The 18,210-nt window shown below is 43.4% G+C and overlaps 1 protein-coding gene across 1 annotated transcript in view; it reads right to left on the bottom strand.

Annotated features, from left to right (window-relative positions):
• Positions 1-8,643: 8,643 nt before the first annotated feature.
• RSU1 (Ras suppressor protein 1) overlaps positions 8,644-18,210 on the bottom strand; it is a 99,949-nt gene continuing 90,382 nt past the window's right edge. The window contains exon 9 of the mRNA XM_005518768.3: positions 8,644-9,115. Within this exon, the coding sequence (XP_005518825.1) occupies positions 9,013-9,115 (103 nt within the window). The 3' untranslated portion in view covers positions 8,644-9,012. The remainder of the gene's footprint in view (positions 9,116-18,210) is intronic.

The raw sequence follows: 18,210 nt of genomic DNA on the forward strand, positions 1-18,210 counted from the left end.
GCCTGCACCCTGGGGATGGCAGCAGCCCTACTTGCTGGCTTTGAAGCTCACTTGCCATGGCAGAGGCAGACACAGCCCCGTGCCTGGCTCCAGGGCCCCTGCACCCCCTCCTTGTCGTGGTGGCAACCTCTTGTGCCAGTGGCATCCCAGTGCTGGCATCACCTTGGCTAGACAGGGCTTTTCAGGAAGCAGTAGTGCACCATGGAACTGCAAATAACTACTGTGGAAATGCAGCTTTATTTTCTATTTTCATCTGTATCTGATGCATTCTAACTGAAAACAAGAGCCATGCTTTGGAAAGGAAGCAAAACTCAGTCTTCTCTACACTTTTCATCTTTTTCTTCAAAAGTCCAGATCCTCATTCTCTGGACACTCTGCTTAGTTTTGGAAAGATCTGGGCATTGGTGAGACAGAAGCATTTTCACTCATCCTTCCCTCATAGATTCAGACTTTTATCATGACTCTCTTATTAATAACAATAAAAGAGCAAACCCCAAGTGTTTGCCATTATTGAGGGATTGTTTTGCACTTACCAATGTGACTTCTCTCATAAGCACTATTTCTAAGAAAAAAGTGGCACTGACTCACCAGAGAGACCCATGTGCAGGTCCTGAGGACCTTGGAGCAGCACCTTCCTGCACTGAGAGGCGTTGGGTTCAATGCTGCCCACTGCCTGGTGTGCATTTATTTTTGCAGTATTTACCTCTTACCTTTCACTTTCCAGAGGGCTTGTGAGCTTCACGAGCACCCAACAAATCCCAGGGCTCTCCTTGCTGCCCTTGCAATCCCTACTCCAAAGCAAACCTTCCTCCCTCTACTTGTCACCCTGAAAAGTCCTCACCACCTGCTAAGATTTCCCTCCCTCTAACACCCTACAACGTCGAGTGTGTTTATCAACCTGCACCTCCACTCTTGCTCTGCCCAGGGTCCTCTGGTCTCACTTCTGCCTTGTAAGCTCCCAGGGCAGAGCCAGGCTGGGATGTCCAGCGGTGTTTGTTTGCAGTGACACCTCATAGGTATTCAGGCTGCTCTCCTCCTTGCTGATGAGCCTCATCTACAGAGTTTTCCTGCATAAAAAACTGCACATGTCAGAGGGGAAAGACAAATGACGATAGCAATAATGTAGAAGAACATCCTCTGAACATCTGAGAGGGCTGAATCATGAACCACTTTTATCAAGGCGTACAAGAGGCACTTAAATATTAGCTGCTGCTTATAAATAATATTGGTATGTTAAATACACATTTTCACTGTTTTATAAAGCGAGTGATTTCTATTTGCTTTCAACTGGAAATCATAAATTAAAAATCAATGAGCTTAGATCAAGCTTGTATGATGGTCCTTCAAGAGCCAACTGACTCTATAAAAATGACTGTTTTCTAATGAAGATATAATTAATTGGATTGAGTTGGCAAAGTTTAAGTGCCTTGTCACATTTTGACTGCTATGCTGTGCTTATTGATTTTATAGAACACCCTGTAGATAAATGCAATGATAAATTTCATTTTGTTTACAAGAACAGTAAACTTCTATACAAAACTGGATACGCTGTTCTATTTTTTAATAACCAGCTGTACCTGGCAGAATCATGAGTCTAGCTGTGGAGCTACACCAGGTGGCCTGGCCTTCCCTGGTTTCTTATTTACGCCAAAGAAATTCCATTTTTCTCCCAAACCCATGGGACTTGTAATTTCAAGGGCTTCAGAGAGAGTATTTTTCAATGTTTATTACTTGGGTATTTCTGTCTTCTTTCTAAAATAAGGAATGGTAAGTTTTATTTTGTGTTTCCTGGTGTGCAAAGCCATCAACCACAGGTCCAAAACCCAGGCCCAGATCCTGAACCCGTTTCTGTCAGTTCTTGCCTCGGGATAGGGAAGGTGGCTCCAGGCTCCTGGGGAGCCCTTGGTACCTGGGGGTCCCTCTGCACCTCCCTGCTCTGCCCCGGCTGTCACCCCAGCTGGGGGCTCTCCCAGGGAGAGGCGCGGAGGAGCATCCCTGCCCTCAAATCCAGCCACCAAAACCATCCTCAAATCCAGCCACCAAAACCATCCTCAAATCCAGCCACCAAAACCATCCTCAAATCCAGCCACCAAAACCATCCTCAAATCCAGCCACAGCCAGGCCAGCCGGGGGGTTCTGGCTGCCCCCAGATGGGGCAAGCCAGGGCTGTGATCCCCTTTGCACACCACAGTGGGGCTCGGCTCGGTGCGCGGTCCTTGGAGATGTTTTCCCCGAGGCTTTGGGGTTATTTTTAGCCATAGCTACAGCAGTCGGTGCCACATGGCTGCCTCTGAATTATTTGGTTGCTTAATTGGCGGAGTTGATGGAAAAGCAAAGTGAGGGGAAAGGAAATACCAGCAGCCTCCCTGGGGACACCCTGCCAAGCCTGGTGACAGTCGTGCTCACTGCGAACTGTCTCGGCATGTTTCTGTACCGGCAGCTCCGTGAACGAAAAGGATGTCAGGCCCGAGTTTTAGCTCTCCTCTCCGGCTGTATTCTTGCCCCCACTGCTGGCACAGGCGGAAAGCGCATCCCGAGCTGCTGCCGGGCATCCCCCCTGGCTGCACAGCCGCCTCGGAGATGCTGGAAGCTGGACCCCAGGCGCACACGGTATCTGCAAGGTACTGGCATTGAAATCAGAGCTTTGATTTTTGTGCTTGCTCTCAGAGTGGATTAGTATTGAATGTCTGATCCACAAGGTTTTTAATGAGTCTCTGGCAGAGCAGAAATCTTCTGAGTAGCCTAAGCTGTCCAGAAATGAAAACAGGGAAGTCCCGTTGTACAGTCTGGATGGAAACTGCTAAAATCATATCCCAGGAACTACCCATGCACTGCATTCCTCCAAATCAGTGCTCTCTTCCATTCCAAACACAGATTCTCATTTCTGTGTGACATTGGGAAATCACATGTGCCATGCACGTTTGAGTAGCTCCCCAAAATAAAATATCTGGATGGATATGAAAGCAAAGAAGAGGCTGAGGATGCTCAAGCCAGACCACCAGTAACACGGCTTCTAAATCCCATTGCTGTGGGGGGGAGCTGACAAGATAAACCAGTTCTCCATGTCATTGCTGCCACATCCTAAACTACACAGTTGGAGGGCAAACAACATCCACTATTAATTTAAAATCCACTCTCCTACATAGAGACTGAGCCACCCACAGCCCAGCACGACTCCAGTGTTGCCCCCTCTCCAGCAGTGCTCCATGCTGCAGGTTGAGCCTCAGACCAGCCCTTTGGCTCTGCTCCCCTCTGGCTGCTGCTTGCCAAGGCCCTGCTGTGCTGAGCCCCACAAGTGGCCCCTTCCTAGCCCCACCAGGACTTCTTCTGCAGCACTTAGTTCCTGGCCAGTGGTGCTGACCGAGCTCGGCGTGGCTCCCCTGGGCTCTGGGTTTCACGTGAGGATGGCAAGGCCATCCCCAGGGCAGGAGGTGTCCCTGCTCCTCAGGCTCTGCCTGGCAGTAGGTTCCTTCCCAGTCACTGGGAACTATGCTGCCAGCAGCCTGCAATTCCCCTGCTGGCAAAGCAAGGATTAGCAAAACCATGAGGAGCACAGCATCACCCAGGCTCGGGTACAGGAGAAAACCGCCCAGGAACCTGCAGGATGGCTGCCCTGGGAGAGGGCACCCCATTTAGAAGATTAGTGAAACAGTGGGGGTATTCAGTGCTTGCAAAGCACCATCTGCAGGTATGCATCATCCCAGGCTGGAGGTGCATCTTGTTCCCATGCCAGCACCCAGCTGGACACAGCCATGCTCCCCACTCCTGCTCACGTTGGGGGCTGGCCCAGCAGCAGGCCATTTGAAACATTACCTTGAGTAACTGGGGTATCAGGAAAGTTGTGAATGTACATTCAGCCTGGGGCGGATCACCGCTTGGCTGAGCACTGGCTGTACATTCAGGGCTGCCAGTGGCACAGGAGCAGGGCAGAGCAGCAGAGAGGCTCTCACCAGCAGCAAGGGAGCCAAGGTGAGGATCGAGTGCCCTGGAAAAGCCACTTTCCCCAGTGCTTTGCCCCCAGTTCCACCTTGCTGCTAAAGCTGCCTCTGAACACGTCCATCAAGCTGCAGGGGTGACTGGTACTCGCACAATTTCCATGCTTCTTGATCTAAAAATATGGTTAAAATTTTGCTCTAGAGACACATTGTAAAAATGTCACTTTTCAGGGCTTTCTCACAGCAGGGATATGGTTCCTTGTGAGCTGTAACTCAGCTCCTGCTCCGGGGGGGACTGGAGTGGCAGTACCTGCCTGAGGCACTCACAGGTGAGCTGGAAGGGGAAGCAGGAGCTCAGCTGCGCCAATGGCAGCAGCTTTGGCAGCAGTGCTGGATGGAAATCAACCACAAAGATTTATAAATCACTGCTCTTTACAGGCAAATTTCTTCCCCTTAGGTAAGAGGAAACTAAGTACCCAGGAGGGGAAGAAAGTCTAACTTTTGGGAGGTTATAATGGTTTTCATCCCAGAACACCTGCCAGCCCTGGTGTCAGTGCAAGGTAGCCAACACATGGCATGAATCTGAGAGTATAAAAGATGTGTCATTACAAGAAGGAGTAGGAGGAAAATAAAGCAAGCTGACAGCTCACATCCTGTGCCATAATCCTAGAAATCGTTAATATTTACAAAATTAACAACTAATATAACCGATGACAATCTCACTCCTCCTGGTTGTCATGAGGATATTAACAGTTACCACCCGCTACAAACTGGAAATATTCCCCGTCTCTGGAGCTCCTGCTGCTCAGCAAGCGTGGGGATGGCACAGACTTGGCCTCCCAGCTTTCCTACCAGCCCCAAGCCATGAGCCAGTGTGGAACACCCAAGCACTGCTGGAGCTGGAAGTGCCTCCGCACTCTGACCTCACTCTGCTTCCTGGGAGCAGAGGGTCAGCCAGAACAGGAGGAAGATTTTTCACTCCCCAGCTCCTCCAGAAGCCCAGGATCCAGCCCCATGCAGTGATGGCAGGGAGAGCCCTGAGGAGGAGGATGGGGAATACAGCCAGTGCTGCAGGGAGGAGAGGTGAGGACCACACCAGCTTGGATCATACCTTGGAACAAGCTGCCAGTTCAGGAGAAACTCCCACACTGCTGCTGTGATTTGCCAGCTGTAAGGATGGAAGCTAATTGATAAACAGATGCTACTGTCATTTCCTTAACATGAAAGACCTGACTAAAACCAAAATAAAGGTGCTTGAACACCAGTGACTCCATAGGAAACTTATTCCCAGACTAGCAATCGTAAAAAGGTGAAACTTTAAAATCACAGTTGCTGTTACTTATTTTTGAAGTAAGAAAGAGAGTAAGAGCAGTGCTCAGTTTCTCATAACTGAGATTTTTTTTTTATAATTGTTACCTGTCCATCAAGAGGACTGCAGGAGGCAGGGTTGACACTGTTAAGTACAAGAAAATTGTGGATGGTGCCTGCACAAGCAAGTTTTCTGGTTTCATCTTGCTCTATCCTTAGCAAGTAACATTAGTTCCCCAGGCCGCTCTTTGCACAGGCACACCATGTCAGTTTTATGGTAATTTTAAAAGGTTTCCTCTGTCAGGCTGTATAGTACACAAAAAATTTGCCATACTCTTTCCAGTTCACCGTATGCAAAATCAAAACAGAGAATTACCAGTATAACTATTTTCAAAGAGCTCCCAGGTACAGGAAAGCAGTAAAATACCAAATTTTCTCTTCACAGGAATAATTTTTCTCCCCTGGAAGGGGCATGCTTTTGGCTGCATGAGAGGGTGGCCCAAAGAGGCAACCTGAACAAGTGACCATGAATGAATGAATGAATGGATGGCAAAGACACCCTCTTCAAGGCAACCCGAGATCAGGGATCCCATTTTCAATTGGGCCAGTGAAACAATACTGATCAGTGGAGCAAAGAGCAGCTTTTCTAGGGCTGGCACAGCACAGGTGCTCACTTAGGTGCAGCAACCAAGGACTCATTGGAAGGGGCCTCAGTTTGATGGATCCTCTGGAGAAATGACCATGGGGATCATCATGAGCTGCACTGCTCATTAAGTGGTTCACTACAATAAGATACAGCAACTCCTTTCCTTGAGTACAATGGGGAAATAAATGTGACCCAGTAAAATATAACATTGTTTTTAAATATCAAAAAAGGAATGACCTTAGAGAACAGATAAAACCATCATACTCACATTAAAACTGTTGTGTAGTTTGCTCTAAGAAGCTGGCACATTTTTAGAAACACTAAAACCTTAGCACATCCCAGATAGTTTGCATTTCTTTCCCTTGTCTTTTATTCTGCCCTGCACCTCTGAAGAGCATTCCTTTACAACCCATTTTGTTTTCTGTTTGTAAAGCTTTATGCATTTCAGGTTTTCATCATCTTCTGAGATCATTATCTTATTTTTTCATCTTTCTTTTCAAGAAACTTCTTTCCCCTTCGCCCCCATCTGCCACCATCTTTGGTAAAGTACTTCTCCCTTTAGGATTTCTTTTATCCTTCTCATCTTCATGCCTTTCACTTACTCTTCCCCAGGCCCTTCATTCCTGCTTTTGCTTGTCAAAACTGTGTTTCTTCCTCCTTCATGAGGAAAGAAGTGGGAAGGTTGGGTGGATTTTTTTGCTATGAGCACATAAGAGCGCTCCAATCAATACTTTGCAATCCTGCAGAGGAGAGCTTGCATGACTCTTTCAACACTTTCAAAATTTGCAACTGCAGTTAATGAAAGTCTGACTAATGCTTGAAAACCATAAACTTATTTTAAAGCAGTGCTGTAGCTTCCCACCAATAACATCATCAGGCCTTCCCCAACAAGCTTTAGATTTTACATTAGAGACACTACTCCATGCTTTCAAACACTTGTAGCCCTGTAGCAACTTATTTTTGCCTAAACCCCAGACCACAGAGTAGATGATGGACACAGTCTCAGACACCACCTGAACCTTCAGCTCTGGCTGGATTTCTGTTCAAACCAAAGGAAAGTTGTATTGTCACCCCACTCACAGAAAGCCATGCCTGTGTGTACCCAGGGAAATTTGGGAGACTGGTGAATCCACTTCATTGGGAAGTGAGTATATATAGAAAGTCTCCAAGTCTCTAAGCAGGTATCTGGTATCTGTCAGGAGAGCAGTGGTGCAGCCCTGAGGAAGTGCCTCCTCCAGGGCTGGGGTAGCATTCAGTGCCAGGGAAGGATCCAATCTCTTCACCCCTTCCTGATAGATGTGCCCTTGCTATTTATTTTGTTCCAAAACCAATTTGCAGTAGTAGTTTGGGGATCTTCTGACATTTCATTGACATTTCTTCAGGACTTTTTGTAGCATGATTATTATTGTCAGTAGGCCCTCTCACGTGTTAATACCTACACCACATTTAATTGTGTGTATTCCAGATGGGGCACAGTATTTGCCGTGAATTCTTAACATGCATCCAACCTAGCACCTTCATGGGCCTGTTTCAGTTGGACCTGTTTCCTAAGCAGATCACTTAAGAGGTCTGGAAAATCCTCTGCAGAGCTTGCAACAGACAGAATTGACTGTTCCTGACAAGTCTACCATTTTTACTGTTCTCCATCTGCCTACCAAGACTGCCTCATTCTTCTGAAGTACTGAAGACCACTTAAAGTGTGTCTAAAGCTTGATGCCAACTTCCTAGCTCTGCTTGCCAATTCAAAAAAATCTGTTGCAAAATATATATCAATACATTTATTCCCAGACTAAGGCAACCACGTTACCTAAATGCGGGGCAATCCTAAATGCGCTCGAGAGGTTGGTGCTGATAACAGAAACCTCAGATCGGCTGTTGCAGAAGGCACCACCTCTAGCACAAGGTATTATTTAAAACCTTTTCTTTTCCCACTGAACACAACAGGCCTGTCTCAGCAGGCTGGGCACGCTTCCCAGCTTGCTGTCCGGATGGGACAGCAGCTGACACTCAGCAATGTTCATACTCAGGTATGAAATTCATTAAATTGGAAATCAAAGGCAGGAAGGTCTTGACACAAGCGACCCAGGTATGGATATCTGTTCTTGTTCCTTGAGTTCTCTTGTTGGCTTCCGCTCTCCTAAGAGTAAAATTGTTTGGGAAACACTGTCTGTAGATTTCAGGTTTTTCTTCTCCATTGGTAAAACCTGAAACTATTTGAGCCGTTAAACCATTTGCGGCTTCAGAGCTTGGTTGTGGTGCCAGCTCTGTATAGATAAATATAGAACCTGTGGCATTTTCAAAAGCCATTTGGAATAGCTCTTCAGTATAAGCACTTTAAGCAGAGATTAAACACATTATTTGGGTTTTCTGCCTAAAGAAAAAAAATCACTTGAAAAATTGGCAGAAGTACAAGTTTCTTCAAATGACAAAGTTCTCTTCCCCAAACTGAGTCTGGCAATTGGCAGCTCTCTACAAAGACAATTTTTTTTTCCCCTCTCTCCCCTTCCCTACTCCTTGATTTCAAAATAACCTTCAAGGCAAAAAGAGCAGTCCACAGCAACATAAAAACAGAAAAAGAAACTGATTAAAGTGTTTCACTCCTTGAACAGAATGCTCTGCATTTTAACTAACTTGGATCAGATAAAATGCTACCACATTCCTAGAGAAGAAATCAACATATTACAGGAAACTGGACACATAGATTCCTCAGGGAATTTCCTATTCAGAAGTCCTACTGAAGAAACTAAACAACAATACAAATAAAGAGCTTTATTAAAATCACTTGGAATATCATATGAAATTTAATATCGTATAATATAAGTGCAAACTCCCCTATATTAACAGGATGTGACACATGTGAAGGGAGGACATTAATATACACATAAATAGAAAAGCTAAAATACGTTTGACAGTGATATATTAAATGGCTACATAAATGTGACCATAGTTAGGAGCATATGTAATTTTGTTTCCCTCTAGCAGTATCTTCTAAAGAATTATACATAGTAAATTGCATTTAATTCTAATCCCTGCTTCCTTATACGTAGTAAGAGATGTGTAGAAATATTGTAGGCACAAGCAAAAGCAATGCAACAGATGTAAAACAGAGACAGAGCCAGGCACTTATTTGTTCTTGGCTGCCAGAGGTTTACGGCTGATCTTCTTTGACTTGTCATTGTTCTTCTTTGGAGGTTCAGGGTTCGCCTGCATGTGTCTGCCATAAAGACTGTAAGGAAAGGAGAAAAAAAAAATTGTGATACAAACATTAAACATAGACTTTTAGTCTGCAGCACATTAAACAATGCATCTAGTCAGTTACTAGAAATAAATTTTTTACTAGAAATAAAAAAAAAACCCAGGTCTTTATTTTTTCTCAACACACTGAATTTTCTAACATTTATTTTTTTGCGACTTTTCAGGGGAGTAACATCAGGGAAGAGCAGGCTTTTGGAGCAGTGAAGGAGCAATCAGTTTTGCCTTTAGAAACTAGCAACCTTTATTCTGCAGTTATGGGATTAAGGCTTGGAAGTCTGCAAGGATGTGTATTCAAGTAGACAATGACAAAAATTGGGTTGAACTGGAGAGATAGAGTGCCTGCTTAGAGCAAAGTGAGCATCATCCCTAACCAGAAAACCCAGGGGCTTGATAATGTGACAGAGAGCAATGGTGTCACTGCCGCCTTTGCTGCTCACACATGATTGATAGCACTGGGACAGATACCAACACATCAATGCCACATTAGTAGGTACCACTGATTAAATGTTGACAAAGTATCCTACAATTAAGACGGCTGGCATTCACTGTGAAGCTAAATGGACTACATGGCTGAGAGGATCTCGCTAAACAGCACATAGTAATTAATAGATAATTTATGAGTAATCCTGATTAGAATAAATTAAAAACCTACCAAAAATACACACAGCTCAAACTTAACTTCCCTTATTGACATAAAGTGCTTTTTGAAGATACACTTCGTTGGTTTTGGTTTGGGTGATTTTCTTCATAGTGTCTGGTATGGGGCTGTGGTTTGGATTTGCACTGAAAACAGTGTTGATAACGCAGGGATATTCTAGTTATTGATGAGCAGGGCATACACAGAGCCAAGGCCTTTCCTGCTTCTCACCCCACCAGTGAGAGGGCTGGGAGTGCACAAGTTGTTGGGAAGAGATGCAGCCACGACAGATGACCCCAACTGACCCAAGGCATATCCCAGACCATACCACATCCTGCTCATCATAGAAAGCTGGGAGAAGAAGGAAGGGGGGATGTTCGGAGTGATGACGTTTGTCTTCCCAAGTCACCATTACATATGATCTTGGAGGTCTTTTCCAACCTTTGTGATTCTGTGACTCTATTCTATTTACTATTCTAATTCTCTGTCAGAAGACTAAAAGCTACCACCTGATCTGAGCTTCATGTTGCTGTATCTGGAAGATACCTCAGCCCTGGCATTCTTGGACTGTAGAATGGGATTAGAGCTTCTTGAAGGGTGGGGTGGAGAGGCAGCACTTGCTTTCACCTTCTCAGCAGCTGAAGTTTTACATCATGCTGCTAAGCAGGCTGCTGTCAAAGTGTACTGTAGCCAAACAGCCTTGCTCAAGGAAAATACAACTGTAAACTGTGACATTACTTCACCTTACTGAAATTTTATGTGTGCCATCACCTACTGTCAACAAGGGATCAGGTGGCATTTCCTGATGAAAGCAGAGAGCCCTGACCCTCTGCAATAACTACACGCTTCATATTAGCTACAGTACACATATTTTTCTTTTATCTCTTAAGAGATAGAGCTCCACCAACACAAGGCTGTATTTTATCCAAGCACACAGTATGCGTATTAATCAAATATAAATCCTAAATATCTCCTGTTTTGGAAGGTGTTAAGTGAGTTGAGTAGGGGAATCTATGGAAGGAGATGGTTCAGTATTATGAAAAGCTATTACTGTAGAAGAGCACAGAAGTGACATTCAAGGAGGTTGTCCCATTAAAAACTGACCCAGGATAGAAGAAGTCATGGAACAAGCAGTATCTTGTTCTGAATGATATGCAGTGCAGCATTTGAACCACTATCAGCAGTAATTTTGTAACTCTTAGAAGATAACACTAGTCAGGTAAATACAAAATTAACCTTCAAGCTGGTTTTTGGCTTTTTAAAACTCCCTATCTCGGACTTTAGGCACTGATTAACAGAGAATCCAGAGATCCACTGTATCTGAGCACAAAAATCCTTCGTGGCTAGGAACAGAAGTCCCCTATCACTGTCCCGTGTTCCACATCCTTCTGCCCCACAGCTCCTTTGCCCTGTTAGTGCCAACCCAAGAGGACTGAGACAGCTTAAGTGGTTGTCAAGTGTTACATACCCTCCTTTTGCTCAAGTTGATTTAGGCTCCCCTTTTTTGCTTTGAAAACTTTATTTTCCTCTCCAGTGATCTTTTGGCATTCATTCTGCCTCTCTTTTCCTCCTTTCTCAGAGCAAATGTTCAAGCATGTGGACTGTCAGATCTCAGATTAATGAACTTTCCCAAAGAAAAAGGGTGTGGTGGGAATTCTACTGACTACACAGATGCTTTCAAAATGCAGAAAACCTAAATACTGACAATTTTGAATTAACTTCAGAGTTCTGGTAAAGTCTACTTGGGCAATGCCTTTTGACTATGAAAAGAGGTCCAGAAGCCGCTGGGTGCATTAAGCAGCAAAATTACCAATTCACCCTTGGATATTTTTGGTATTTTTTGATATTTGCTCCTTACAATATTCAGTGCTATTGGAGTTTCAGCAACTCCCTTTCCCCCATGCAAATACTACATATGTACATCAGTTCAAGGCATCTACAGCACTTTCACATTCTTTTTACCTATTTTCATGTCCAACCACTTCTATCTAGCATGAGCACCAAAGTTTCATCCACTAAAGTAATTACTGCGTTTGAAATAAGAAAATAAAATATATCCACTTAAGTTTCCCTGGCAAAATGAGCAGGAGTTTCAATGCACATTGCTATCCCAACTGAAGATGAGTGCTTTACATTCTTTCATGTAGTCTGCTAGTCAAAGAGCAAGGATCAGATGTATTTTGATTATACAAGCCTTCACACACAGGGTCTCTCTCTTCTGTCTGCATACATCAAATATGAGGAGACATATGGTGTCACAACAATATTTAAATACAATAGTGACTGTGATAATGCCTCTGGGGCAGAATTTGTCTTCTGTTACTCCAGAGAAAAGAGAATTCAGAATTCTCAATGAACTTCTAGTATAACAACAGATACCACTTTTATAGTTCCCAGGGGTAAAAAAAAGGCAAAATTAAAACACTAATGGGGCTTATCTGCACAGAGAAGCAATTATCTAACTTCCACAAGAACCTATAACTCTTTAGTTTTAATATATGTGAAGTTTGCATAAAGTCTTTAATAATTTCAGTACTTACTGGAAAGACACAGAAACAGCTGTAGCCAAGCTGTACAAACTAGGTACATGCTCTTGTTCTGCACGAACACAGAGTCAGATGTGTTAGGCAGAGACACTTGCACATCATTCTCAGCAGCAGAGGTCAGCTGAAGACATGCACACAGACAGTTCTGCTGCTCAGCTGACGGATGGTGATGTGCTAGAGGATGGCACCTTGACATAGCTGTTTGCATGATGAGACCCTTAGCCAAGGCAGATTGTCTCCATAAACACACAAAAGAATTTTGACGCAGACTGTGGCTATGGTTTCAAGGCAGATTTGTGAGATAAGTGCTGATAACACATTCATGGCAGTGCCTTCCCACTAGATATTTTCACCTGTTCACAGTGCTGGCACAGCTCTAAGCAGGACACTACACACAGCTTGAAGGCCAAAACCTCTGCTGAAGGACAAAATCTGGAGTGCAAACAAATATTTGAGATGTTTGCAGTTTGCAATAACAATCAGAAGCTGGTTGCTATAACCACAGTTCACAAACTGCAGAATCTGTACATTTAGCAACCACAGTATTGTAGGCAGATTTCTCATTACATTAAAATTAAAGGGGAGATAACATGCAAGACTGAAAGTGCAGAAAGCCCTCAGATGGAGACTCTGAGAAGCCTTCTTTCCTTGTATGTATTTTTAAGAGTATCTTTCATGAAAAAAATGTTTCTTTGTATGCAGATGTAAATATAAACAAATTCTTCCTGCATTCTCTACCTGCCCCACTGGAAGTAACAAATGACAGCAGCATGGCTGATGCAGCAGCAAAACTAACAACATCAAGTGAGAAAGACGCTCATTAAACTTCATCATTCTGTCTACTTTAATGATGCTTTTACTTAATAAAAATTCCCTAAGTAGTTGCAAGGATATTAGGCAAGGTCTCTGGTTATGTATCAGGGGTCTAAGCTGTCACTAGCAAGCATGCAGTTCAGGAGAGGCATTCCCAAGAGGAGAGAGTGAATACAGCTTTCTTGTAATAAATTCAGAGAGAATCAATAACCCAGCTTGCCACATTACTTAACCATTTAGGAAAGTAGGTGATCCTTCTAAATTAAACCACAAATTGCTAAATGTTGCAATTTACAGCATAAGATCAGGCATGGAACCTTGTAACTTGAAAGCATATAGTCTTGCTACCAAAATCTCTGAACTTAAAAACAGAACCATAGCTAAAATTCTTTAATTCATAAAGGTCAAAAGAGTCACTTTGAAAACAAATTCAGCACAACTACCTCCAATTTTTCTCTCTTGTACAAAATGCTCACTAGCCTAGGTCATGTACCTCACTAGGGGTACATGCTCCCAAAGATAAGAGAGAACGCGTGTAAGTTAGGGAACTAGTGCAAAGTGTTTGATGTACACATTGATTTTTTTGAGTTTAAGCATTTTGAAAGAGAATTTCAAGACAGAGCCATAAGAAATACACTGGTCTCACTTTATATCTGTAACAGATCTACAGGGAGTATGAGTATGCAGTATAAAAAGGACCACACAGTTAAATATGGTCCTGAAGAGATGCTACATCCAGCTATGTACTGTAATCAGGGAAACAAAGGTGAAACATTCCAGCTCTGCTTGATTTTTCAAAAGCTGAAGTTCAGGGTCAGGAAGATATTTAGGGCTCAGAATAAGCCTCAAAGTGGGTATTCACAGTAACCTCAACAGAACAGTCCTAAGCCCCAGCTGACGAAGCAGGAGAAGGGAAAGGCTGAATCAGTGGTGGCATCACTAGAAACCCAAAGCTGAAAGAAGTGCTTGTATGACTGATACATTCTGTCTACTGTGCATTAGTTACAGTTCACATGCACTTGGAGCAAGGTGCTTTTGCCACACCAGTTTTTGCATAGCTAATTGTTGCTCTGGTGTCACCTCTGAGTGACTGGGACTGACCTTTTCTATGTGGGAGCTGCTAACATGTCATCCTCTCAAACCACACATTCTCTCTCTCAGGAAAGGGACAGATGCTGGCATTTAACTGGTCAGTAATGTACCAGCGACAGAAAACAGTGGAGGTTAAAATTACTATGCAAGTCTTATATTATGTTGGTAGTTCACCAATAATGCTTTTAGCCTTTGTAATATAACTCAGATGATCTCAATGAAGAGGAACACTGCATGGCTAAGTGAAACCAGTATCTGTTCCTTATACCCGAATGGCAAGCTGCAGCTTTAGGATTCTTAACAGGGAAAACCAGACACAAGTGATTAATTTCATTCAGGTAATTTTTGTCCTTTGTTTTCAAGTGCTCTGAGAGCAGATGGCATTAATGTCAGTGATGTTCACCATTTGAAGCTCTCCAAATTTTTTCAGAATTGCTCAGTTTTAGCCTGTCCCTGTCTGTGCAGCTCTCTCCTGCTCCACAATGGAGGCAGCACTGGTTGGATGAAGGGGGCAGGTGCTGGCAGTCCACATGCTGCAAGAGCCTCTAGGCCACTGAATCTGCAGCTCTCAATGTGCTGTGGAAATGCTCCACTGTTTTTAGGCCTGTTAACAGTGTGCCTTCCTCTATAGCCCAATGCTGCTCTGGAATGCAGCATTATTGCAGTTTCAGACTGCCCCAAATCTATACATGATTGAGCCCAGCCCCGAGACACTCCCAAGTTTAACAACAACTTGTCTTATTTTATTGTTCCTTCCACCTGCCTCAATTATCTTCATAACCCAAAGTTCCTGCAGACTTCACCTGTCACTATTCTCCCTAATTACCCCTAAGTCCTGCGTTTTACCTTTTAAAGAGACTGTCTGCATCACCAGAAATCCCTAATACCCTCAAACGCTTTTTTGGGTCTTCATCCCACAGGCACTCGTTAGGGGAACTGATTAAACTGATTATCTCTCCCCATCTTGGATTAGCTCTTTTTTTTATTTTATTTTTTTTTATTTTAATTTTTTTTTTTTTTTAAAGCTAGTTTCATTTTTTGGAGCCCAAATTAGAGAAGAGGATTCATCACAGGTGGAGAGATAAGTATTCAAGCCCATGTCTCCCAGCCAGTGGAGTAAAGAGCCTTTTGGGTGATCAAGTACAAGTGTCTGCTATGAGATGCTTAGCTGCACTGCTCTGCTAAAGATTTTCACCAGCTACAGAGGACAGTGGGTAGCTAGCTGACATGCAGACACTCATGTTTAGCTATTTTAAAATGCTAGATGGAGTCCACCCAACCACTCCCTCTATGTTCCCACTCTGCACTCTCACAAGCTGTTAGCTATCTTACATTAGAGACTCTGCTGAGTCACACAGTCCAAAGTTGACTTACTCAGAATTCCTGCCTAAAAACACTCCAAATCTCAACAAGCAAAAAAAAAAGTATTCTGCCAAAACTTTCTGGAGCGTACTGTTTCAGCGTCTGTTTAGAACATGCACCCTCCAAAATAAATCCCACGTGTCTCCTACTGCCTACTTCACCATTCAGTTTTCCACAGGGCTCCCTTCTGCTGGACCCCTCCACCCCAGTCTATTTGCTGCTCTGTACACTGTATCTATACCTGAAGAAAAGAAAGACTTAACCTCTACATGCCACATTTCCCACCCTCTATCCAAGTTACTGTAAAGACAGACCCTGACCAAAGAGAGCTCTGGACTCAGCTCAGAGGTCCCAGACGTGATGTGTCAGTGAGGGAAGATTTGAGCTGAGGTAACTATGATTTACAGACACTTGGTCTACTACTGGGCTGGCAATAGATGGATAATTTTATTTCTGCCAGACACATTTGCTCTTAAAATGGTTAATTTAATCCTTGCTTCTTTGAACTAACCATCTTGCATGTTATGGGGTACTAAGCTCTTATTTTTCCATAAAGGAATTCCAAGTAGGTGTTAGGTATTTCTTTAATTAATACACAGTTATAAAAGAAAGTGTTCTCCTTATATTCTCTGAGGCTAGCAGCCTTTTGAAGCAAGTACTTTAAATGTGAGGCTTGTTAGGGAAGCACAGCGGGAAGCACATAGAAGCCTAGCAAGAAAAAAGATTTTTTAAAAAAGAAAATGTAGAGGCCAATATTTGCAAAGCTACCTAATGACTTTGCATACCCAACCTGAAAGACCTTACAAGAAGCGTGGCTTTTGGCAGACACAATTTTGAAAGCACAAGTAACACTAACATCTAGTTTCTGAAAGACCTATCTCAATACCCAGGGACCCCAACACTGAAAATCTTCAGCCATGCTACAAATCTGGAGAGACATACAAGGGGGGGTCTCCATGGAACTGTCACAAAGACAGAAAGGACAGGGCATGCTTACTCTTATTTCTTTCTAAACAAACAGGAATTAAGGTTTCATCTAGAGAATCTTTTATGCTGATGAAACAACCCCCAGCTAGGCCAGTATAATGAAATAGCAGCCTGAGAGGAGGAGAGAACAATTTGCTTCTTCATGTGGACAGTCCTATGAGATTACTTCAATTATGAAGAATTTCTCACCTGGGACTCAGATCTTCAAGCACATTCAGCTGGCCTGATCTCCCTTCTCATGCTCCATTTTGAATAGAGCAATGAGCTGTTCAGACTACATATGCAGACCAGTCCCTGAATCCACTCCAGGCATGAAAAAACTGCATAGGCCAGAAACTGAAGTCCTTAAGGGTAAGAACTCCCATAGATTGCAGTGGAATATTTCCCTACTTGTTTTCACAGATGAAATAGTGCTTTCCTACTTAGAACCAGAAAAAACAATTTAGCACCAGATACAGGCATCAGTTTAAACTCCGAGGGCTGAGGTATCCACTAGAACAAATGGCATCCTACATTTAATTTATCAAAAGCTATCAGGAGCCACAGAAACTGCATGGGCATGCTCAGCTTCTTTGGCAGATGCCAACATAGGAAGCTGCAGATAAAAACGCACTGCTAAGAAGGAAAAAGACAACTCAAGTGAGAAAGAAGTGTGTTCTGTTTACTGAAGTGATCTCTATCATCACAACCCTTTTCTTTATGTATTTGTAATTTGTGAGCAAGCAATAGATAAATCAACAGTTGCTCACTTTCCCCAAACCATGTTGTTGGGACAACATTCAAGGCCACTTGCTTGATCTCAAACTAACCCTGGACAGGCAGCAAACACAGTACAGAAAACATACTGGCATGCAGCACAGATATCCTCCTGGAGACAGTTGAGCACAGTATTCTTCATTCTTATGTTATTTTAATGTTGTTGTCCACGTGGAGTCCTTTGGGTTTCAGTAGAACAGTGCTCACTTTCCTTCCTGAATGCTACACTGCTGCTCAGATAAATGCCCTTACATAATCTTTATTATTGATTTATTACATGCATTTTGCTGTGTACCTAATTAACATTTAAAAAAAGGAAAACAGAGGGTAAAAATAGCTAAGTGCAAGCTAAGGAACTTTCTTTAAGTTTATGTCTGGCAGGTACGTATTTCTTTTCCAGTAACTAGAATAAAATGTATAGAAGTGACTCTGGGGAAATACTGATACAGAGACTCTTTTTCCTTTTTTTTTTTTTTTTTTAAGCAAAATTGAAGTGTCTGAGTTAATCTGAGCCTGCTCTGCTGCACACTGAGGATGACCAGTTTCACTGGCAATAGCATGGAGAACATTCAGGAGACTGCAATTCCCCACACACAGGGTTTAATCAGCTGCCCTGCTCTGCTGGGCTGGCCCACACACCTCTCCCAGGGTGTCTGCCTCTGCCATCCCAACTGGCTGCAGGGCCAGCTCTCCAACAGCTCCTTAAAATAAACATAAGGACTGAACAGTGACAAGTGACACAGTGGCAAAGTGGGGAACTAAACCAAACTAACCCCTCTGAATCACCACCTCTGAGACCCTCAGTGGGAAAGAAAGAAGTCCCAGTCCTGTCACACAGTCCATTTGTGTGACCCAGCACAAGAAACTCTGAAG

Source organism: Pseudopodoces humilis, chromosome 1 (assembly GCF_049639895.1).
Source record: "Pseudopodoces humilis isolate 2021_Gansu_Grassland_sample_001 chromosome 1, ASM4963989v1, whole genome shotgun sequence".
Classification (NCBI taxonomy): domain Eukaryota; kingdom Metazoa; phylum Chordata; class Aves; order Passeriformes; family Paridae; genus Pseudopodoces; species Pseudopodoces humilis.